Here is a 23842-nt window from a genome sequence, read left to right as displayed (position 1 = left end):
AAACAAAACATGTCTTTGTTTTTAGACAAAGGAAACAAAGTTGCGAGACGTTTTCGTCTTGCGAAGCAAGCCCATAGGTGAAATTTGTCTTGCGAGGCAAATCGAAAACGGAAAAACCTTTCGTCTAGCGAGTTTTTTGTCTTGCGAGGCATTCGTCTTGCGAGGTACCACTGTACTGAACTTCCTTACAGGATGGTTGTAAAGATTACTGAAACACTCTATGACATGTGAAGGGCTTTGAACACATAGAAAGTTCTTTATAAATATTAAGGTGTACACTCATCATGCACAGGAGATGAGGGAAAGAATTGTCTTTTTACTATCTTTATATATGTTTTGTCAGTTTCGACTGAGTTTCTTTGCAGGATTTCTAGCTTCCTTCAAAATGGCCTTTCCCTCATGTTAACAAGCCCTTAATCAGGGCTGTGTATACTTGGCAGTTAAAATAATTGTTCTGCATCGAGAAAAAACTAAATTTCATGACCCGTTTGTATTATGCAAAATTAAGCGAATTTCTATGTATTTGCCTATTTTGCACCATTTGTTCTGCTTCTACTAGCTATGGGGAGGAGCCCTGCACAGGGCCTACTGTAAACCTGACAGAGCAACTTCTCCATCTTGTGAAATGCTGGGTGGAGTGGGGGAGATAAGGGAATAAATTCAGATTTAGAGTTTGCAAAAGTGCGGCCTAATTCTTTTTGCGTGGACTTCTCAACAGGCGCAGTCCACTTTAAGAAAACCCACAACCACCTCGCTCAGTAGAAATGTACCTCCATCAATGACTGCCACGCTAGCCAAGTCGCTTGCCCCTTCGCCACTGCTGCGGTCCGTACTCCACTGCCAGTCATAGCAGAGGTAAAGCCACTGCTGGCAGAGGATGTGGAGTCTGTACGGCATCTCTTGGTCCCATGCCAGGGACACAATGGACTGGCTGCCTTCTGAGCTATCAAAATGCAGGCTTTGCTTCAGGTACCAGTGGTAGTTTCCCGTTGTCCAAAGCTGAACTGCACACAGAACACACAGAACGCGAGACTGCACATTAGACACCCCCCAACTTGTAGCAGAACAGACATTCCCTCCCCAAACTCTGAATCTCTCTGGCCTTTGAGGTATTAGAATCCCTTCTCTGCCCAGTTCTGTAGCATTCAGCTTAGTTTGAAAATGAACATTTCCCAAGTGGTGGTAGTCACCACGTTCTTTTGCCACAGATGCCTCTTTCTCCGCATCTCTTTTTAAAATTTATTTATACTTTTCAAATTTACACATTTCATTAGTTTTACAAGCAATTTAACATTTTAAATTTTGACCTCCTTCCCCCCCCCTTTCTGCGGTTCCTTAAATTTATTTTTCAATATCTTCTGCATATCCACATTCATTTAACTTGCTCATTTAATTATCTACTGTCAATATATACTCTTATAAAACTGCAGTTATTACAATAATCCTGCTAATGTTTTCATCTGTTTACAGTTTATCTGTAAACATTCAATAAACCATTTCCATTCTTTGATAAAACGTTTGTTATCTTGATTTCTTATTCTTCCGGTAAGTTTCACCATTTCTGCATATTCCATAGGTTTTTTTATGCATTTTGTATGCATCTTCCTTCACTGAGACTTCTGCTTCTTTCCACTTCTGGGCAAGTAACATTCTTTCTGCTGTAAAAGGTAAAGGGACCCCTGACTATTAGGTCCAGTCATGACCGACTCTGGGGTTGCAGTGCTCATCTCGTTTTATTGGCCAAGGGAGCCGGTGTACAGCTTCCGGGTCATGTGGCCAGCATGACTAAGCCGCTTCTGGCGAACCAAAGCAGCGCACGGAAACGCCGTTTACCTTCCCGCCAGAGCGGTACCTATTTATCTACTTGCACTTGGACGTGCTTTTGAACTGCTAGCTTGGCAGGAGCAGGGACCGAGCAACGGGAGCTCACCCCATCGCGGGGATTCGAACTGCCGGCCTTCTGATCGGCAAGTCCTAGGCTCTGTGGTTTAACCCACAGGGCCACCCGCGTCCCCTTGCTGCTGTAGTAGCATACATAAATAAAATTCTATATAATTTAGGTAGTTCTGTCTTTCGCACTTTCTCCACGTCTCTTTCGCCTGGAGGTTGAAAAGCGGGAGGCCAGCACCCATGAGGGAGGGGGGGCAGGGTTGGCCTAGGTGCCTCCATTTACTGACCTCTACTCTATATGATTTGGGTTGCATGAAAAGTCTCTCTAGTGCCTTCTCCCTTTCTCTGTGTGTGTCCTGAGAGTTTAAAACGTATCTCCTCAATGGGAGCCATAACACATGTTGGTGCATGCACGTTTCTGCAGTTTAATCCTCCACACGACTGGAAGCATACAAATGCGAGCAGACAGCCATGTACCAGGGTACTTGATGGAGGCCACACCTGACCGTGAGCCAGTCTGAGAAGTTCTGGTACACCAAGAGTCAGATGATGACGCTATGTTTTTACTGTGGGGTGTGTAACACAGAGCAGACAAAATAGAACATTCCTAGAGAGGGATGTTTGTTCAGCCAGTAGATAAGCTTCCTGTTTCCTCCTGGGCTGGGACAAACTTCCTCTACATGTGACCAGAGGTGGGCGTGACCTTACCTGTGCAGGTAACAAAAGCACAGGACTGGCCACCACATCTCTCTCTTCTCCATTTTGCTTTCGCCGAAGCAACATCAGCCTGAGATGCTCTCTTGGCTTCCAAGAGAGAACAAAGGAACTATCTCCTTATGGGATAGATTCCAAGTGTATATATTTTGTAACTTAAGTCTGCCTTCTGGGATCCATTTGTGAACAGAATGTGTGAGTAAACTATTTCATACTTTTTATACAAGACAGTGCTGTGTCTATTTCTTTTTAGGAGGGAATAAAAGGGGAATTACCAGGAAACTTATTTTCGAGGCTTAAACAAGCCTGGTAAACCTATCCGCTGTGTAAGTTTTAAAATGGGAATGTCACTCTGCTAAATTATAGAACTTGTTAATGCAAGTTGGAAAGGATATTGTTAAACAATATATCCTCTCCTGCCTCCCTGAACATTCCCACACTTACCATATGTCTTTGGTTGAGTTGTATCTTCCATTTTCAGTTCTTCCAACCATACTGCCAATATCATGGAGTCCAAATTCCAGAGTAGCTCATTTACCTAAAGCAACATGGATTGGGGTGTCGTATGAAGCCAGAGCCATTTCCAACAGAATTTATTTTCCTTCAGTCGAGTAACATCTCCTTCACAATTTAAAACGATGATTTCTAAAGAATTCTAAAACCCTCCAAACAAGGGAAGGGCAAGAATTCTTCAGATTCAGTTAGCTGACTACTACAGTGGTACCTCAGTTTTCGAACGTCACCCATTCCAGAAGTCCGTTCGAATTCTGAAACATTCAAAAACCGAAAACTGAAAGCGGAAGCCTCAATACAGAAAACTCAAAACAGAAGCTGTGTTTCCTGTTTGACTTCTGGGGCGCGTTCGAAAACTGAGGCATTTACTTCCGGGTTTTCGGCATTCGAATTCCGAAATGTCCGACTATGGAGGCGTTCGAAAACCGAGGTACCACTGTATTCAGTTTACAAACCCTTCAGAAAGAGGGTCATCTTACCTTGACTTGGCCTTTCTGGAAGGGAAGTGTAAATTCACCATGAAGAAGTCCATTTTTTTCAAAGAACACAACGTCATGTTTGTTGGCTTTATCTTGTGTGGATGCAATTAAGCTTCCAGAGGGCCTCGACAAATAAAACGAAAGTGTAAGTTAGGACAACATTTCAGACAATTCCTCAAACATGCATTTTTATTTTTTTTAAAAAAGATTAAGTAGTGAAACATCTGTCATAAGGAAAGGTGGAAGGGAGACCCTATATATATTGCAGAGAGCTTCTGAAGATGGAGGTTCCTCCTGTGTGTTCTAGAGTACAACCCCTCAGAACAAAATGGTCGCTATTGAAAACCAAGCTTTCCCCTCCAGAATGGCCCCCATCTACAACCACCTGCAGGAACTTTTCCAGTGGGGAGGGTGAAAGCCAATACTACAAATATATACATACAAACTGACATTGCTAGAGTCAGAGAAAAAGGCTACCATTTCTCATAGATCTGGGAACTCAACAACAGTGAATCCTGAGCACTAGATATAAAGCCTTGGCCTCTGATAAATTTATATGCAAGGCCTACCCCTTCATTGCTCCTCAATGCCCTGCAAACAAAACCGGTCCACCCACCACTGAAATTCTCACTTCTTTCCCCATTTCCCTCTATCTCTTCCAGCCTTTAATTCAGGCTTCCTCAGACTCGGCCCTCCAGCAGTTTTTGGCCTACAACTCCCATGATCCTTAGCTAGCAGGACCAGTGGTCAGAGATGATGGGAACTGTAGTCTGAAAACATCTGGAGGGCCGAGTTTGAGGAAGCCTGCTTTAATTAATGGCACCGCTGCTAAATTCAACTTCACAAACTACATTTCCCAGGATCCTTTGGGGGGAGCCACGACTGTTAAAGTGGTATGATACAGTGGTGCCTCGCAAGACGAAATTAATCCGTTCCGCGAGTCTCTTCGTCTTGCGGTTTTTTCATCTTGCGAAGCACGGCTATTAGCGGCTTAGCAGCTATTAGCAGCTTAGCGGCTATTAACGGCTTAGCGGCTTTAAGAAAAAGGAAACAAACTCGCAAGAACTCGCAAGACGTTTCGTCCTGCGAAGCAAGCCCATAGGGAAATTCGTCTTGCGGAACGACTCAAAAAACGGAAAACTCTTTCGTCTAGCGCGTTGTTCGTCTTGCGAGGCATTCGTCTTGCGGGGTACCACTGTACTGCTTTAAGTGTATAGTGCAGGTGGGGCCTAAGTGGGTTTCAACAGTGAAGTCGCCACCTTTAAAATCCATGGCTGGTGAAGTTTCAATGGGCATATGTGAACACAACGCAAACTCATTGCGCACCACAAAACACAACTCTTCCCTACTCACTTCCACGCCAGTGCTTGTTCTAATCCTGGGACGGGCTCACTTGTAGTCTGCAGAACAAGCTCTCTGCTCCACACCCTGACTTTCCGAGCTCCTGCATTTTTTTTTGGGGGGGGAGAGAGAAACATGCACCCAGTAGACTCATTAGAATTGTTTTCCAAGCTTCAGGATCTGCAGACTATGTTTCACCCATCAAGTCTTCCAGGCAGCCTTATCATAAAACACAGGTTAATATTAGAATCTTGAGCAGCTGTGCATTCATTGCTCACAGTCTGTCTGATGGAGACTTTCCTCTTTTTAAGGAAACTGGCGCAACGCCTATCATTATGACCGTACACATTATGTGTGAACCCATGCGCAGGGACACCATAGGTGTGTTTGCATGCAATATACATGTATGCCCCCTGCACCCATGTTGTCTGTATTTATGGGCATTTATCTACCCAGTATCCCAACTGCAACGCTGCAGCCATGAGAGAAAATAAAAATGATGCACTCAAGGATTATCTCAGTGCCTGGGGGTGGAAATAGCTTCTGTGTTTCCTTAACTGTGTATCAGGCTCTGGCCTGTTTATGTTAGCCCGATACTTCTACAGGAACCATATGGAACTGAGATAGTACACCTGCCTATGTCTTCTTGGAGTTATGTCTATTAAGGAGACATTAAAGGTGTGAACAGAGCTATGAGAAATACCTTAACAATGTATGTTAATAACGGTGATGATGATAGAGTATTCTTACTTTTCAAAATACGATTTTTTATCCCTTATTCAAGCAGGTGTTATGTGTTTTTTTAAGCAAAAAGCATTTTATTGTTTTGAACTTACACCAACCTGTCTCTGGGCAAACAGCACTCACTGCAAAGTACTGTCCATCTCCTCTCCAGGTGATTCGAGGTCTACGGTCATCCCATGGCAGAGCAGGTAGCACTTCCTGGGGAAATAAATGATGATGCACTTCCTGTTAACCGAGACACAAGAGGCAGGTGGCTATGTGCCATTTACTCCTAGTCCCCCCCACCCCACCCCCACCTTGTTTGCTAGCTTAATTTTCCCACGGATGAGACTGAAAAACCGAGAGTCTGCTCTGATTGGCTGCAGTCACATGACACAGTAAATAGTGAATAACAGAAACAAACCACAAACTCTGGCTTTACAAACTGTTGTTTGCTTCAACCCCAAACAAACCACAATATACGATATGAAACCATTCTTTGCTAAGAAATCATGGCTTATTGGAACAAAACAAACCAAAATCCCCACTATGAACATATCACTAATTTAGGAACTGTGATTTGTCGTTCCATCCTATGCTAGGAGCATGGCAATGTGAGAGCGATCCTCACGTTCAGAGTAAACAAATAACTATGGGATGTGCAAACTGGGCCTTATATTTCAATTCAGTGTGTGAATAGGCTTAGGGACCTTCACGAACGAGTGGACATTTCAAAGTGGATCACCTCAATCCAACACTCTAACCACTACACCACACTAGCTCTGTGATCCTATTTAATGCAGGTATTCCAAGAAGAACAATTCATTCAAATAGGGGGGTGTGCCTTTCTTACATCCATCATTTTGCCACTGTATACTTTTTATACTTATTTGTGTACACACATAACCAATATTTATAATGAATACAGTACCACTGGCTTGGTGCGAGCTGCCTTCTTGCCTTCTGATCCATGAAACTGGGTTTCCTTTTTACCCCAACCAACAGTAATAAACTTTCCTAGAAGTTAACAAATTAGCAGCATTTGTGATGTGACACTTTCAACAATCTGACAAAAATGTATTGCCCACCCCATCAAGCTTCACGAGACTTCATTCTCATTCTCAAAATCGTTTGCAAGCTTTACAAGTCACCATGCCAACCATCTGATATGAACTTCATTGCTGGAGACCAGCAGTAGACCTTAAGAGTTTATGAAGTCTTGATTCAGACATAAACATGGTATCTCTTTCTATTATTCTTACAGGGGGCTATACCTCTCCATCCACAGATAAGCTAAAAGCGTTTGTCACATTTCAGAGACACATTCCAGCCAGGCAGAGATAAACACACAAAAAGGACATGGAGCAGGGCTAGGTAAAGGTAAAGGGACCCCTGACCATTAGGTCCAGTCGTGTCCAACTCTGGGGTTGTGGCACTCATCTCACTTTATTGGCCGAGGGGGCCGGCGTACAGCTTCCGGGTCATGTGGCCAGCATGACTAAGCCACTTCTGGAGAACCAGAGCAGCACACGGAAACATCGTTTACCTTCCCGCTGGAGTGGTACCTATTTATCTACTTGAACTGGCGTGCTTTTAAACTGCTAGGTTGGCAGGAGCAGGGACCGAGCAACAGGAGCTCACCCCGTCGCGGGGATTCGAACCGCCAATCTTCTGATCGGCAAGTCCTAGGCTCTGTGGTTTAACCCACAGCGCCACCCATGTCCCTGGAGCAGGGCTATTGAAGGCTAAATAGTTATCTGAAGGGCCACATGTGGCCCCCAGGCCTGAAGTTCCCTGCATCCTGCATTGTAGAGTCTGCACTGAACAGGAGCTTGAACTAGGTGTCTTCTCAAGTCCCTTCCAACCTTGTAACAGTCAAAATGAGCAGTTGGATCCAGCTGTCTGCTGCGGTAATTTCAGTTTTCATTTGGTTCTGCCTATGCATTTCGTTCAATTTTTAAAACTGCCGCCGTGCAATTTTTGAGCATCCCGTATCTGCAGCACCAACTCACCTTCTCCAAAGTCATCTTGGTGGATTTGACTTTCTGTAATAGGTTCAAAGTCCCTCGTCATCAGGATGAGAGTCTGCTGACCTGTGTCATAGAGTGAACAGCAATGGACTTTAAAATCAAGATTCTGCCAAGATGAACTAATATAGCTTACTTATCACACCACAGAATTCCAACCCTTCTTCTGTGGCTTTTGGGACAGCACTACATTCTCTTTTCCTAGACCACTGTTTTACTTATATCATTAGCATTACATAGGCTTCTCCAGTTCTTACTTGATATTTACCAAATACGGATGTACTCTTACATGACATTGTCTGATACTGCTTCTGCCCCAGTGATTCTTTATTATTTGGATTTGGTACATTTCATGCAGCCTACCTAGACATTCTACCACATTAAATGCAACATAAATTGTATAAATAAAACAAGAGATTTAGGCTACAATGATGTCTTTCAACAAGCCTTCTAAAAGCTTAAACCCAGTTGATAACTGTATTGGATCTGACTTGGTTTTATGTATGTGCTTTTTTGTTTTGTTTTCAAATGTTTCAATATATGCAGTTTTAACTGTTTTTATATACATACAGTGGTGCCCCGCAAGACGAATGCCTCGCAAGACGAAAAACCCGCTAGACGAAAGGGTTTTCCGTTTTTCGATGCGCTTCGCAGGACGAATTTCCCTATGGGCTTGCTTCGCAAGACGAAAATGTCTTGTGAGTCTTGAGATTTTTTCGCTTCCCCCCCTTTTTCTAAGCCGCTAAGCCGCTAATAGCCTTTTAGCCGCTAAGCCGCTAAGCCTTTAATAGCCGCTAATAGCGCTAATCCGCTAAGCCGCTAATAGGGTTGCTTCGCAAGACGAAAAAACCGCTAGACGAAGAGACTCATGGAACGGATTAATTTCGTCTTGCGAGGCATCACTGTAACTGTTTTATATATGTGATTAAACTTTGAATCGTTTTGGGATGCCTCATATGAAGCGATTTGTAAGTGAACTAGATAAACAAACAAACAAACAAACATGTGATTCCCAATATTTTAAAGTCTTCTAAAAAATAATACAGTGGTACCTCTGGTTACATACTTAATTCATTCCGGAGGTCTGTTCTTAACCTGAAACTGTTCTTAACCTGAAGCACCACTTTAGCTAATGGGGCCTCCTGCTGCCACCGCACCACCAGAGCACGATTTCTGTTCTCATCCTGAAGCAAAGTTCTTAACCTGAGGTAGTATTTCTGAGTCTGTAACCTGAAGCGTATGTAACCTGAAGCGTATGTAACCCGAGGTACCACTGTATTCAGTTAGCACATGACAAAGACATTTAAACTCGAAGAGCAGCAGACAAAACAGTAGCAGAATATTAACTTAACAGTTATTACTTCAGTATTGCCATTAAACGTAAAAAGTGACTACTTTCAGTAGGAGCTTCTGGATCTCACAGACACAGAGACTTTGTGAGGATCTGATGCGGGTTCAAAGAAAACCTTGGTCTGCCAATTGGTTCAGAAACAGGTACAGTGGTGCCTCGCAAGACGAAAAGAATCCGTTCTGTGATTCTCTTCGTCTAGCGGTTTTTTTCGTCTTGCGAAGCAAGCCCATTGACGGATTAGCGGATTAGCGCTATTAGCGCTATTAGAGGCTTTTAGCGGCTTATCTGCTGATCGGATCAGCTGATAAGCGGCTTAGAGAAAGGGGGGGAGGAGAAAAAACCCGCAGGAACTCACAAGACATTGTCGTCTTGCGAAGCAAGCCCATAGGACATTCGTTTTGCGAAGCACCTCCAAAGCGGAAAACTCTTTCGTCTAGCGAGTTTTCCGTCTTGCGAGGCATTCGTCTTGCGGGGCACCACTGTATGTGCTCCCCACCCCTCTTGCTCTCATCAGAAGTAATTCCCCCGCCCTAAATCATACTGATTTAGTGTTACAGGTGCACTGATGCTGACAACTGTTAAATGCTAACTAAGCAGGCTTTCTTGTCAAACCAAGGCCTGAAGCCAAGCTTGGAAGCTGGTTTCGTGAAGAAGAGAACCGGATTCACAGCCAGCACTGGTGAACCTGTAACACTAACCCGGAAAGCACACAGTTCCCAAGGACTATTACGGTTTTGCAACGGGCCAGCGTTATATCATCTTCAATGGACCAAAAGGTAAGGAACGAGGCTGAAAGGATTGGCTTTGGAACGTTGCTCCACACCTGTGGCAAGGAGAACGAGCTCTTGGTCAGGACTCCAGCTCATCACAGTTAGACCGCTGTCCACACTCCCGACACACTCCAACTGCAAAAAGATTGAAGACTGTTAACTCAGGCTGCTGCTCCTGTGCCTTTTAACAGCAGCCTGACACAACCTCACAAGGGATTTGACAGTGTCAAATGGAGGATAAAGCCATTAAAGGGTACTAGCCGAGGTTGTGATGTACTCCCTCCGATTACAAAGGAAGTATGCCTCTGAATGTCAGCTGCAGGGAACCACAAGTAGTAGAAGAATAATAATTTGGATTTGATATCCCGCTTTATCACTACCCTAAGGAGTCTCAAAGCGGCTAACAATCTCCTCTCCCCCACAACAAACACTCTGTGAGGTGAGTGGGGCTGAGAGACTTCAGAGAAGTGTGACTGGCCCAAGGTCACCCAGCAGCTGCATGTGGAGGAGAGGGGAAGCGAACACAGTCCACCAGATTACAAGTCTACCGCTCTTAACCACTGCATTCAGGTCCTGTTTAGAGGCTTCCCATAGGGCACAGCAGTCCAATAGGTGGCCCGAGGGCCACATATGTCCCTTGAGGGCTTTTTTGTGGCCTTCAGCAACATTTGACGCTTCCACAACCCTTGTGCTGCCTTCCCAAAGTCAGTAAACAAGGCGCTGTGCTATGGGAAGGTGGTGTGAGGGCTCTGATAGGATCCTAGCGTCTCCTTTTAACTTTCCCAAAGCCTAGTTAGTGCTTTCCCAGCTTTGGGAAGGAGGTGGAAGTACTCTAGATGTGGCAGCTAGACTGGTGACTGGGAGTGGCCACCGAGACCATATAACAACCAAATAACACCGGTCCTGAAAGATCAACATTGGCTCCCAGTACGTTTCCGAGCACAATTCAAAGTGTTGGTGCTGACCTTTAAAGCCCTAAACAGCCTCAGCCCAGTATACCTGAAGGAGCGTCTCCACCCCCATCGTTCAGCCTAGACACTAAGGTCCAGGTCCGAGGGCCTTCTGCCGATTCCCTCACTGCAAGAAGAGAAGTTACAGGGAACCAAGCAGAGGGCCTTCTCGGTAGTGGCGCCCTCCCTGTGGAATGCCCTCCCATCAGATGTCAAGGAAATAAACAACTATCTGTCATACCTGAAGGGTGTTCAGATTGCACAGTATGACATCTCCAGTCGCAGTAGCCACACAGACAAATTCCTGATCAGGCAAATCCTCAATGCCCACAATGAACCCGCTTCCATCTTCTGGCAGAAAACCCTCAGCTAGCAAAGAAACTTCATTTGTGACCTTTAAAACAGAGACAAGGACCCACTATAATGCAAACACGTTGATTTGATCATGCAAGTTGGCTCTTAGCAGAAGACCACAACCAACATGTGCGTTAAACTGCAGCTATTTGCTGGTGCTGCTGCAAACTGCTGGAATCATCCTAGCAAAAATGCATGTTTGTTGGCATACACATAATCTACAAAAATATGTGGATATATTTTGATTACCCTTTTACTTGGATTCTATGCAATGGCTTAGCATCCAACACACTGGGAAATTGTAGAGTGCCTCTTTACTGATTGTTTTGAGATGCTGGTGTTCATGGGTTAATTATTTTTATATTAATTGCTGTGATGAATTTAAATTCTGTTGTACTTGATGAAATGTATATTATTCTGTACACCTTGAAGTTGATGGGCACACTACACATCACCATCATCATCATCATCATCATCACAGAAAGCAGTGGTTTGCAAACTTGTTTTCTTAGGAATCTTGAAGTCCTTTGGAAATCTGTCAGGGGTTCCTTACTGAGAAGATCTTTACAGTGGTGCCCCGCAAGACAAATGCCTCACAAGACGGAAAACCCGCTAGATGAAAGGGTTTTCCGTTTTTGAGCTGCTTCGCAAGACGAATTTCCCTATGGGCTTGCTTCGCAAGACGAAAACGTCTTGCGAGTGTTCCGATTTTTTTCCGCTTCCCCCCCTTTTTCTAAGCCGCTAATCCGCTAATAGCCTTTTAGCCGCTAAGTAGCTAAGCCTTTAATAGCCGCTAATCCGCTAAACCGCTAATAGTGCTAATCCGCTAAGCCGCTAATAGGGTTGCTTCGCAAGACGAAGAAACCGCTAGACGAAGAGACTCGCGGAACGGATTATTTTTGTCTTGCGAGGCACCACTGTAATAGCATAGGAAATTTAGCAAATGTTCATGAACATAGCAAAACCTAAGGAGCCTGGTCAGCAACAACCAGCAAGACCTGGAAGTATGTTCTAGAATATATCCCAGAATCCTTTGCAATATGCAGAGGTTCTGTAGCAGAGGCACAGAAATGATTCTTCAGCAGACACACCAACATGGCAAGGATTTCCTGGGAGCAGGAAATCGAAAGACTGCCACCTTGAACGTTTTGGTGTTAATTTACACTCTTCTGCAAATACACACACACACACACACAAAAAAAAATATGAATAAAGTATTTAATAAAAATTATCCACATGCTTTCTGTCTTGCAAAATTAACTCAAGAATCTATCCAAACATTTTTTTTAATTCCAGAAATTATCTCTGTATGGAGTAGTGAATAAAATACATTGTTGAAAGCATGCACAGGCTCAATTCCTTCCTTTGACTGAAAGTATTTTATGCCCAAATATTCACATCATTAGGCTTCACCCTATGAAAAGCCAAGGAGAAGCGGCAAAAGTAGTCGGCAATGGGCTGTTGCTAGGCAGGCAGCTCTTAGAATGCAAAAACCAAAACTGACATGTGCTATCTCACCTCTTGTGTGGTAAGATCCACCTCCACAATTCCGTACTCTGTACTGACTAATAACGTCCCCTTGTCTGCACGGAGACAGAAGCCTTGAGGAGTTCCAACAGTCCGGACTGCCTGGCATTCCAAAGTTCTCAGCAATTTTAGATTTCTCATGCTGTCTTCAGTGCATACAACTGAAAAGGAATTGCTCTTCTCACGCTAAAGACCAACTTAAAGTAACGGACTGCACCTAAATAAAAAAGAAGAGAGAAGCATGCACTGAAAAAACGTTAATTCTTGAACACAAATATTTGAAACAGTGTCAGGAAACTAAAATTGGAAGTGCTTCCAGACAGGGGGCTTTATATGGTTGTACCCAGGGCCAGATTTAGGTTTGATGAGGCCCTAAGCTGCTGAAGGTAATGGGGCCCTTTATATGTCCAGCTATCCTTTGTGAACAACAAATTGTCGCTGTTTTTTGTGTTGAATATGTGCTATATGGTCATTTATGGACCTAATAGGCATCTAAAGCCATTTGCACATAACAAAATATGTATTTTATCAAAGTAATTGTTGAACTGAAATACAATTAAGAAGTAGCATATTAAACTGAAATACAGTTAAGAAGTGGTATATTAATAGTGATATTTTAGGGAGCAGGCTAGCAGGCAGGGCCCATTACTTACATTATAGGAGCCTACACAACACAAAACACTGTTGCTGGATGTAGGTTTTATTTTATTTGTTTTTTATCTTATATTTTGGAAATGTACATCCAGTTTTTCCCCCCTTTAATTTTTTTGGGGGCCCCCAAGAGAGTCGGGCCCTTATTGCTTATACGTAAATCCAACACAGGGACGCGGGTGGCTCTGTGGGTTAAACCAGAGCCTAGGACTTGCCGATCAGAAGGTCGGCGGTTCGAATCCCCACGATGAGGTGAGCTCCCATTACTCGGTCCCTGCTCCTGCCCACCTAGCAGTTCGAAAGCACGTCAAGTGCAAGTAGATAAATAGGTACCGCTCCGGCGGGAAGGTAAACGGTGTTTCCGTGCGCTGCTCTGGTTCGCCAGAAGCGGCTTAAGTCATGCTGGCCACATGACCCGGAAGCTGTACGCCGGCTCCCTCGGCCAATAAAGCGAGATGAGCGCCGCAACCCCAGAGTCGGCCACGACTGGACCTAATGGTCAGGGGTCGCTTTACCTTTCAAATCCGACACTGTATGGTTGTAACAAACAGCACTGCCAATGAAATTTTGTGTTTATGTGGGCTGACAGGATAATATGGAGGGTCATCATTGCCTGGAGAGATTTCATATGCTTCAAATCTTATGAGCTTATCTTATGGCTTAGCAGGTATATGGTTCCAGGGGCTTGTATCCATATTTTGCTGAGGTGTCCTCCTGCACTATGTGCACGATATTAACAAATAAAAACTCATATTTGTTGTATAAAAAAAAAAACAAAACAGATCGGTGGCTGAAGACTTGCATGCACGAGGAGTACAGATCCTACAGTAAACACCCGTCTTGAAACACCCATTAGTAGAACTGTCACTGTACCATGATGGAGAGCTAGCTAGTTTTAAGCACATCCAAAGATTGTTCTGTTTAATAAAATAAAATGGGGGGAGATGGAGGACTATTTTGCAACCAAGGGCCCCGTCATTCTGCCCTTCACCTGCTGGTAAGGTGATAATTCGCAAAAACCAGACTCCTCAGCTGTGGGAGAGGAGAGGGCACCCCTAAACCCCTGGGGTGCAAGCGGGACCGCGCGCTCACCTTACAACAAGCGGCTCCCAACTGCCCGCGTGCAACTTCGCCGGAGACGCCGCGCGCCTGCCATAGTCATGCCACTGTGCGGGCAGAGCGAGGGGTCGAGCATGCTCAGTGGAGATCGCGAAGCCGAACCGGAAGAGGGCGGCTCTGCGCATGCTCGGCGGCATTCTGAAGCCGAAGCAAGTGAGGGCAGCGCTGCTATGCCAGCGATAGAAATCTCATCCTGGCCATTATATATAAAGGGAGCGTGGTGGTTCTTTAAGGATCAGGACAGCCTCAGAGTCTGAGACTTGCTTGCCCTTTCAGCAGCCTTTAGTGCCCGGGAGCGGGTTCTTTGCATTGAAGAGAAACTGCTTAGGGTATTAAGAGTGATCTTGCTGTGGCTTGTTTTGTTTTTTTTAAAGGGCATCGTAAGAAAGAAAGTGGAATCCTGAAATCAATAACTCAGCTAATAACGCTTTATATAAGGATAGTTTGCCAGTATTAAATAACGGATAATTAGACGCAGCTTTTGGTTGTGCTAGCTAAGTTGCTGGAAGAAACGAGCATGTCCTTCGTTTTTTGCTCTTGCAAGAATCATAAATAAATGGCGCATGAATCTGAGCTTCCAAGGCTTTACGATAATCTAGCTCGCGATGATTTATCGCTCAAGGGCGCTCGGGTCATTATCTTGCAGGAGTTTGCGCCAGTCCCGTGCAACTCGCTGTAAACCTCAAAGCATTTCCGATCAGGCATCTGCGGGCGACATCGCGGGAATCAAGGCTGCAAATCCATTAAATCTGCGGTGCGCGCGGGCTTGCAAAAAGGCGAATGCGTGCATTCAGCGCAGCGACTTCTAGCAGCTGTACGGGAAAGAGATGGGCTTTGCGCAGCTTTTGATCTCGCACGACCATAGCTGTCGACGTTTCCCTTTTTTTAAGGGAAATTCCCTTATTCCGAATAGGATTCCTCTCAAGAAAAGGGAAAAGTTGACAGCTATGCGCATGACATGTTACTGGCACGCCGTTGCGCATCCTGCAACTTGTAAGGTGTCCTTTCCCTATAAGTAAAAATAAAATAAAATAGGCGCAGGCAACTGGGTTAGTTTATTGGGGGTGGATAGGAAACCTACAGCCAGGTATTATCAGGGCCAGCTTAAAGCGTCGCAAAATAAGCCGCAAACCTTCGAGCTCTCCGGGGGAAAAATCGCCCTCGCCTCGGGCAAGAACGTGGAATATTTCTTGGAGAAAGACGCGGCAAGGCGCGCCTCCCCGCTTCCCCCGCCAAGCGCGCAGCGGCGGAATCCATTGTTGTCTTGCTTTCCGCTCCTTCGCGGCTTGCCATGCCGGGACTGCCTGGCACCGCCCCGCCCCAGCCGACCAGGAAACAGCCGCTGCTCGCTGACTCGACCCCATAACATTTGCTGCCGTTTGATCAGGAAGCGGATCGGGCCCTTTGCAGGCGCAGCTGCTTCTGCCGAAGTCCGCTCGGAGGGCGAGTGAAGGTAAGAGCGGAAAAGAGTGACTTGCTTGCTTGCTTGGGCAAATTTGGGTATACTTTACGCACATGCAGTGGCGTAGCGTGGGGGGGGGGTGCAGGGGGGCCGGGCGCACCGGGCACAACATCTGGGGGTTAGGGTTAGGAGGCGCAAACCCACGGGTTAGGGGGCGCAAATTACTTGCCTTGCCCCGGGTGCTGACAACCCACGCTACGCCACTGCGCACATGCGGTCCTCCTCTGTTGAGTGGAGTTTGTTTTCCCCCAACTCCCTTAGCGACGCCACTTTTCTTACTTGAAGGATTGAGCTGGGTAGTTTTTGACAGCAGGAAAGAAAGCAGTTCAACAGGTGCAGCATGGAGGTACTGTGATAGGCAGGAGTGCCAACCAGTTTGGCCCGGTGTCAGGCGGCAGCAAAAAACTGCAAGGTTTTTAGCGGGGGCAATTAGAATAAGATCTACAGTACTATTTGATTATTGATGTAAACCTCCGAAATGTATTTTGTACAGTTAAGTTTTTAACTGTCTTCAGTAAAGATAAAGGGACCCCTGACCATTAGGTCCAGTCGTGGCCTACTCTGGGGTTGCAGCGCTCATCTCGCTTTATTGGCCAAGGGAGCCGGCATACAGCTTCCGGGTCTAAGCCACTTCTGGCGAACCAGAGCAAAACACGGAAACGCCGTTTACCTTCCCACCATAGCAGTACCTCTTTATCTACTTGCACTTTTGACGTGCTTTCGAACTGCTAGGTTGGCAGGAGCAGGGACCGAGCAACGGGAGCTCACCCCGTCGCAGGGATTCGAACCGCCAACCTTCTGATCAGCAAGTCCTAGGCTCTGTGGTTTAACCCACAGCGCCACCCGCGTCCCTTCTGTCTTCAGTACATCTTGTTTTATTTTACTGCTATGGCTGATGCAGATAAAGATTCTTCTGATCTGATCTGATCTTGGCCCCATGACCGGGGGTGCCCAGCAGTGGCGTAGCGTGGGTTGTCAGCACCCGGGGCAAGGCAAGTAATTTGCGCCCCCTAACCCGTGGATTTGCGCCCCCTAACCCTAACCCCCAGATGTTGCGCCCGGTGCAGCCGGCCCCCCCTGCACCCCCCACACTACGCCACTGGTACCCAGGGCAATGGGTGCCATGCAATGTGTGCATGACCCTGGCTGGCGCGGAACTTTGTGGGTGCCCAGCCCCTTCATGGGGAATTTTGTGGATGTTCAGGCACCCAGGGCCCCAGGGGGTTGGCACCTGTGGCGATGATAGGTGAGGGAAACTGCGCTGTTTATTTTTGTTAGCCAGTGCAGTGGCCCAAGGGGGTAGGTTGTTGAGAGCTAATGTGGCTGAGGTGTTTGCTTGAGACACCTCCTCACCCCACCCATCATCTATCCCAACACTCGTTTTGTGCAAGTGCTTTTGTTTCTTAGCTCCAGTAACCCCTCCTTTTTGCATTAAATGGATAATTTTATTGGACCAGGGGGTGCCAAGTTGAAAAAATATGGGTGGGCAGGTAAGCTCCACCCTGCATCATCCACCACATGATGCAACACACACACACACAACATTTGTATGGCAATGCCCATCAACTGGGGGAGGGGGGCTCAAATATTTTATGGGAGGCCAAAGGGATCTTGGCCCCTAAGAGTTGGCTCCTATGTATGGGACATGTCATGCTCCTCCTGGAGTAGTTTGTCCACCTTCGGTCCCCACCCTGCACTCAGTGCTCACCTGTGGCTCCTGGAAGCTGTCAGGATGCAGCCACACACCAGGAAATGGCTCTGGCTGGCCAACCAAACCAGGTGAGGGAAGCTGATGGGTCTCAAACTCTCAGTCAGTTAGGGACTTCTCCTGCATGTGAAGAAGGCTCTGGTGGGTTGAGTGGACAAGACCAATAGTAGGTCCAAGGGTCAAGAAAACAGTGTCTGCAGGTACAGTAGAGGGATGTGAAGGGCAGATGGGACTCGTCCACCTGGGAAGGGAACCCATCTAGGAGAAGGAAAACTCTGATCCTAAACCTCTGCTGCCTTGTGGGATATTTTGGGGAGAAGAAAAAACTGAGCCAGCCCTACACAAATCTGATGAGAGCCAGTGTGGTGTAGTGGTTAAGAGCGGTGGACTCGTAATCTGGGGAACCAGGTTTGTGTCTCCGCTCCTCCACATGCAGCTGCTGGGTGACCTTGGGCTAGTCACACTTCTCTGAAGTCTCTCAGCCCCACTCACCTCACAGAGTGTTTGTTGTGGGGGAGGAAGGGAAAGGAGAATGTTAGCCACTTTGAGACTCCTTCGGGTAGTGATAAAGCGGGATATCAAATCCAAACTCCTCTTCTTCTTCTTCTGGAGTGGAGTCCTTAAGATGGTTGGATGGTGTCTTGTACACCTCCTTCCAGCAGCTCCTGCAGCAAGCTGGTGCCAAAAGTATTGCTCTCCTTTCCTTTGGACCACATCAGTGAAGTCAAGAGAGGGGTCTTGTTGTCTGGGCATCCCAAGACCCAGTGGCGTAGCGTGGGTTGTCAGCACCCGGGGCAAGGCAAGTAATTTGCGCCCCCTAACCCGTGGATTTGCGCCCCCTAACCCTAACCCCCAGATGTTGCGCCCGGTGCAGCCGGCCCCCCCTGCACCCCCCACGCTACGCCACTGCCAAGACCTCCATACACACTGCCCATGCTTGTGCACTTTGGTGCAGCAATTGCAATGTACTAAATACTGCATGGTTTCAGTCATGGTTCTTATTGCTGCTTTTCTGTCTTGCATCTTATTTTATTGTTTTGCAGCCTGCATTCCACAGGAAGCAAACTGAAAGACAAGATAATACAATATAAGAAATGAAATAACAATACAGCTAAATATCAATGGGAATGTTGAAAGTGGCCAGGCCATGGATTGCCTGAATGAAGCTTGTGGTCCACAGACCACAGTCTGGAACCCCTGTACTAGGTGATTCAAGGCAGCTAGCAACATGTAAAATTTAAAGCTATAAAAAGAGGAACAATAAAATGCAACCAAAGCAGTATAATAAAAGCAGCAGGAATATAATAAGAGCAGCAGCTGAGAAAACCTCAGCAAACCTGCAGCAAAATTTCCCAGCCTTCTTACTCGGCCAGCCACAATCCCTCTTGAAATAATCTTAATGTCCTTAGCTAGTTTGGTTTCCATAGGGAGGGCATTCCAAAGCAACCGGAAAAACATTTCCTTGTTCCCACTTGCTGCACTTGAGTTTAGGAACAGGATCTCTGATGCTGAACAAAGTTCACAGGAAGGCATATACATATATGGGATAAGGTGGTCCTTCAAGCATCAGTCATGGGCTGTTTAGTGCTTAAGAATCAGCGCCCATAAGTGGCCCTGGAAATGAAGAGGAAGGCAACTGGGGGTACGAGGGACAACAGCAGAGTTACATGCATCAGCCCAGCCCCAGGCAACAGGCATTTTGAACCCGTTGAAGTTTCAAGACGCCTTTCAAGGGCAGCCCTTACCCTCACTACTGACAGTATGTGGCTTAAAAGTGGCATTGCACACTAATGGCATGATATACTGGTAACCTGTGGGATGCAGGTGGCGCTGTGGGTTAAACCACAGAGCCTAGGACTTGCCGATCGGAAGGTCGGCAGTTCGAATCCCTGTGATGGGGTGAGCTCCCGTTACTCGGTCCCTGCTCCTGCCAACCTAGCAGTTCAAAAGCACGTCAAAGTGCAAGTAGATAAATAGGTACCACTCCGGCGGGAAGGTAAACGGCGTTTCCGTGAGCTGCTCTGGTTCGCCAGAAGTGGCTTAGTCCTGCTGGCCACATGACCTGGAAGCTATACGCCGGCTCCCTTGGCCAGTAAAGCGAGATGAGCGCCGTAACCTCAGAGTCGGCCACGACTGGACCTAATGGTGAGGGATCCCTTTACCTTCACTTATACTGGTAACCTACCAAGAAACTCTGGGAACGGGAAATTCTGACCAGCAGATATTGAACAGAGATAGAAATCAGCCCACCTGCAAGCAGGCTGATTTCCTGGACCTACTTGCATTTTTTTCACGCACTCACTACTTGTGGTTTGTCTCCATTGCCATGTGAGTTGCGTGATGACCTCCGTACATGCGAGGAAGCAGTTTGGAGAAGCAGAAGTGCTGCCAGATTTGGGCTGTGGAAGGAAGTTTGCCAAGAGGCACGTCTTTCTATTAACCAGCAGATATCTTGAACTGTGGGACTTACACGCATGTAGCATATGCTTTCTTTCTCAGCAACATTATCTTGGGCTGTTTTGTCTTTCGCTGTTTGCATTCCAGCAACACAAGATCTGCCCTGCGGTGGAGCATGGAGCCGGATTCTGAGAGCAGAGATTGCCTTGTGGCCGGAACTTCCAGTAAGCCCGAAGAGGAAAAAGCAGAGGATACTGAGAGCGGCATCAGTTGCGCCCTAGACGGAGTTGGGCCTCCTTCCAGGGAAAAGTCGGAGAATGTGGATCTGAAACCTGGCAGAGAAACCCCCAAGAAACAACTCTGTGGCTATTTAAACAAATTTTCTGCAAAAGCCCCAATCAAGACCTGGAAGTTGCGTTGGTTCGTCTACGATGAAAACAAATGCAACTTACTTTACTACAGGACAGCACAGGACATGAACCCTCTGGGGAGCATAGAGCTATCCAGCGCTAGCTTTGATCTTAAGGTGGGAGCGGAAGAGGGCGTTTTTGAAATCAGGACCCCCAGCAAAGCATTTATCCTTCAGGTATGTGGAACACATGGCTGGTTTGGGCTAGTGGTGGGGCATGCAGAGCCAAGTTTAAGTAATCCCTATTTTTTAATATTGGCAGAAGATAAAGGAGTTGGAACCTTTGGGTTGCATGAACTTCACAATTTTCTCTTCCCTTTACAAAATATCCTGATTCATGGTTTGAGAAGAAGAAAGCTCTTGTCTTCAGGAAATTGCCTTAAACATGATTTCCTAGTGTATTTTTTCTTAAAGCAGAAGACAACCCTAATAATTCATGGCAGTATCCTGAACTCCTGAGACCATTAGCATCCTCTCCCTCAAAGATTATTAAAACAATACAAGTATGTTACTTTTGCTGATTGTTGGTGGGGAAGACTTTCTTGTACATTATTATCATTTTAGACAGCACACTCAGTCTACATGGCATTTTACACTGGATGCATTTGTACATAACACTCGGCCATGGTTTGTTCAACAAATCACGAGTTGTCCTGCAGATGGTTAAACAAGCCGCAGTTTGTTTCCCAGCCACTCTTGCCTCATGCCTCTGTAGCTTGGCAAATGTCTGCAGTGGGGTGTCCTCATAAGCCATGGCTGAGCACGGCTGTTAAGTTTGTAGTTAAAACAAGCCATAGTTCACGAGCTGCCAACAAGCCATGGCTTCAAATTGTGGTTTGTTACCAGAAAACAAACCATGGTTAGTCTGCTAGTCTGGGTTTGGATATTCAGAAAAAAACACATGCCAAAACAAACCATGGATTACTGTTGTGTGCAGAGCAAGCCATTGTTTCGTAAGTGAAAATCACACACACACACAAAAGCAGATGTGGTAGACTGACCCACCTGCTAAAGGCTGAGGGAGCTAGATTTTTGTCAGTTCAAATGCCGGCCACGTCTTTTTGACAAGGGGTTCCTCAGTTTAGGCCCTAGTGGTTGATGACGGGAGATGGCACATCCACCGCACTGAATATTCATATTGAATTTTTAACTTTATTTTGATTGCTACTTTTATTTCTCTTCTTTTTTATTGTATTACAATTTGGATTTAGTGAATGCAACAAAATAGAATATATAAGAAGCCAAAGAAGCAATCAAAACACAATTTAAAAATCATTCGGCGTCTAGCACAGAACATTACACTGGTTACAACAGGCAAAAAAATGATTAAGTAAGCCTGCCAAAACGCAGCAATTTTCATGTGGTCAATGGGGTGGGAAGCTTGGAAACCACTGCACTAGGCCATGTGCTTGCACAGGGAAGCCAAACTTACACAGCGTCAAAACTTCCCCAATTATACTGGATTTTGGGAAGTCCATGGTCTGTTGTGATGAGGTTGGGTTTGTCGCTGAAGTCTATCTGTTGTGGAATTTAGCTGTATCTGTAGGCAACTCCCTGAGTTACACAGATCCTGTATTTAATAATCCCCCCCCCCAAATTGAATTGTAGGCTGTCGACAAACAGACCATGATATACTGGTTGCAGCAGTTGCAGATAAAACGCTGGGAGTTCTGTAGTAACCAGACAAGAAGTCCGGCAGAGGATGACACAGATTTCCCCTGTGTGAATGACGCCACACTTAACAATAGTAAGTAGCAGCAGCAGAGCAAATGTGTTGCCCCCTACCCCAGGGGACAGGATTATTTCGCCAGTGCTGGTTTAGCTGGTGCTGCATAAATTCATCCATTTAGCAGGGCTTGATCCTACAAATATTAATGCAAACAGAATTCTGACAGGGCTGAGACTTGTGAGAGTGTGTGTGTGTGAGAGAGAGAGAGAGTGCGCGCACGTGTGAGAGAATCTGCTTCCTCACTGCGCACCAATTGCACAACATCAGCCTAAGTGCTAAAGTAGGGTTTGCTAACTTCTTTTTAGTTTGAGGACCGCATTCACCCTAGGAAAACTCCCCAGTGGTGGCTGTAGCCCCAAGTGGTACATGCACACCGCACACAAGACACAGCTTCCTCTCTTCAGCTGATTCATGCAGATCAGCTGAGGAGCAGCTCATCTTATGATAAATGGGATGACCAGGGAGGGGCAGATTAGTATCCCTGTCAGGGTGCTGGACTGGCAAAGAGGTTTATATCTCTTTACCCATTCTATCCCCATCTCAAATATATAAAAGGATGTCACATAGAGGAGGGAGAAAGGTTGTTTTCTTCTGCTCCAGAGAAGCGGACACAGAGCAATGGATCCAAACTACAAGAAAGAAGATTCCACCTAAACATTAGGAAGAACTTCCCGACAGTAAGAGCTGTTCGACAGTGGAATTTGCTGCCAAGGAGTGTGGTGGAGTCTCCTACTTTGGAGGTCTCTAAGCAGAGGCTTGACAACCATATGTCAGGAGTGCTCTGATGGTGTTTCCTGCTTGGCAGGGGGTTGGACTCGATGGCCCTTGTGGTCTCTTCCAACTCTATGATTCTATGATTCTATCCCCACTGTTACTGCCAAAAATTGGTGGGGTCTGGGAACAAGGGCACAGAAAAAAATGCTTGGCTGACTGGATCAGGCGTATTAGTTGCCATGGGTGACTAAACACAGCAGGCCAACTCTCCAGCAGAGGACAACAACAACAACAAAAAAAGAAAATGCAGGCAGATGTTCCATGGGGGGGGGATTCGGACAGTAGAACAATACCTTTTACTGGAGGCCACAATGTAGGGAGCAAGCTTTAGAGCTCAGCAGAACTCTTCATCAAGCTGGATGTTAAGCGAAACACCACAAAAAAAGGAAGGAGAATATTCTGGCATGCCGAGAAACCGAAGTCTGTAATTTTGATGGACGGCTTTCTGGAATGGAGACAGTGCTATGCAGACGTCAGCCCAAACCTTTATGTATCTACTCTGAAGTAAGCGCCACAGAGTTTAATGCAACTGACATCTAGTTAAGCGTGTCTGTCTTCACATTGCTGCTGTTCTTGCTCTGCATCCAGCACACTCTCTCTGCTAATTTTTGAAGCTGCAGTCTCATGCCGCAAACTACGATCCATATCGATCCTGTAGTTTCTTAACAAATACTGCTGCTGTGTGTGTGTGTGTGTGTGTGTGTGTGTGTGTGTGTGTGTGTGTGTGTGTTTTAAACCGGCTTCAGTCCGATTAGAAAACTTGATGTGGAGTAAGTACTAATGTGAGCAACACCCTAACAGCCATTGCACAAGTGCAAATAACGATTTAGTGAACAGGAAAACCGGGGGGGGGGGGAGGTTGTAGGGATGGGGAAACCAAACAGGTCACCTGCATCAGGTGAAGACGTCCCTGCCCCATCTGTCATGCAAACAACTCCATGCAAATGTAGCTTG

At 46.1% G+C, this 23842-nt stretch overlaps 2 protein-coding genes across 3 annotated transcripts in view; one reads left to right on the top strand and one right to left on the bottom strand.

Moving 5' to 3' along the window:
* Positions 1-14483, bottom strand: part of ELP1 (elongator acetyltransferase complex subunit 1) — a 48171-nt gene extending 33688 nt beyond the window's left edge. The window contains exons 1-11 of the mRNA XM_082205315.1: positions 14383-14483; positions 12631-12856; positions 11000-11152; positions 9862-9943; positions 7673-7753; positions 6592-6677; positions 5780-5879; positions 4950-5040; positions 3597-3720; positions 3049-3142; positions 771-1004 (exon numbers count right to left, since the gene is read on the bottom strand). Coding sequence (XP_082061441.1) covers positions 771-1004; positions 3049-3142; positions 3597-3720; positions 4950-5040; positions 5780-5879; positions 6592-6677; positions 7673-7753; positions 9862-9943; positions 11000-11152; positions 12631-12780 — 1195 coding nt within the window. The 5' untranslated portion in view covers positions 12781-12856; positions 14383-14483. The remainder of the gene's footprint in view (positions 1-770; positions 1005-3048; positions 3143-3596; positions 3721-4949; positions 5041-5779; positions 5880-6591; positions 6678-7672; positions 7754-9861; positions 9944-10999; positions 11153-12630; positions 12857-14382) is intronic.
* Positions 14484-15402: 919 nt separating this feature from the next.
* Positions 15403-23842, top strand: part of TBC1D2 (TBC1 domain family member 2) — a 32802-nt gene continuing 24362 nt past the window's right edge. Inside the window, exons 1-3 of one of the 2 annotated variants that reach the window (XM_082204688.1) lie at positions 15403-15862; positions 20124-20562; positions 21994-22132. In XM_082204688.1, the coding sequence (XP_082060814.1) occupies positions 20152-20562; positions 21994-22132 (550 nt within the window). In that variant the 5' untranslated portion in view covers positions 15403-15862; positions 20124-20151. The remainder of the gene's footprint in view (positions 15863-20123; positions 20563-21993; positions 22133-23842) is intronic. The other variant, XM_082204687.1, reaches the window with a different exon arrangement.

The sequence above is a fragment of the Podarcis vaucheri genome (genome assembly GCF_965113315.1).
Source record: "Podarcis vaucheri genome assembly, chromosome: 17".
NCBI lineage: Eukaryota > Metazoa > Chordata > Lepidosauria > Squamata > Lacertidae > Podarcis > Podarcis vaucheri.
Note: the sequence above shows the minus strand (reverse complement) of the source record. Positions and strands in the feature narration are given on the sequence as shown.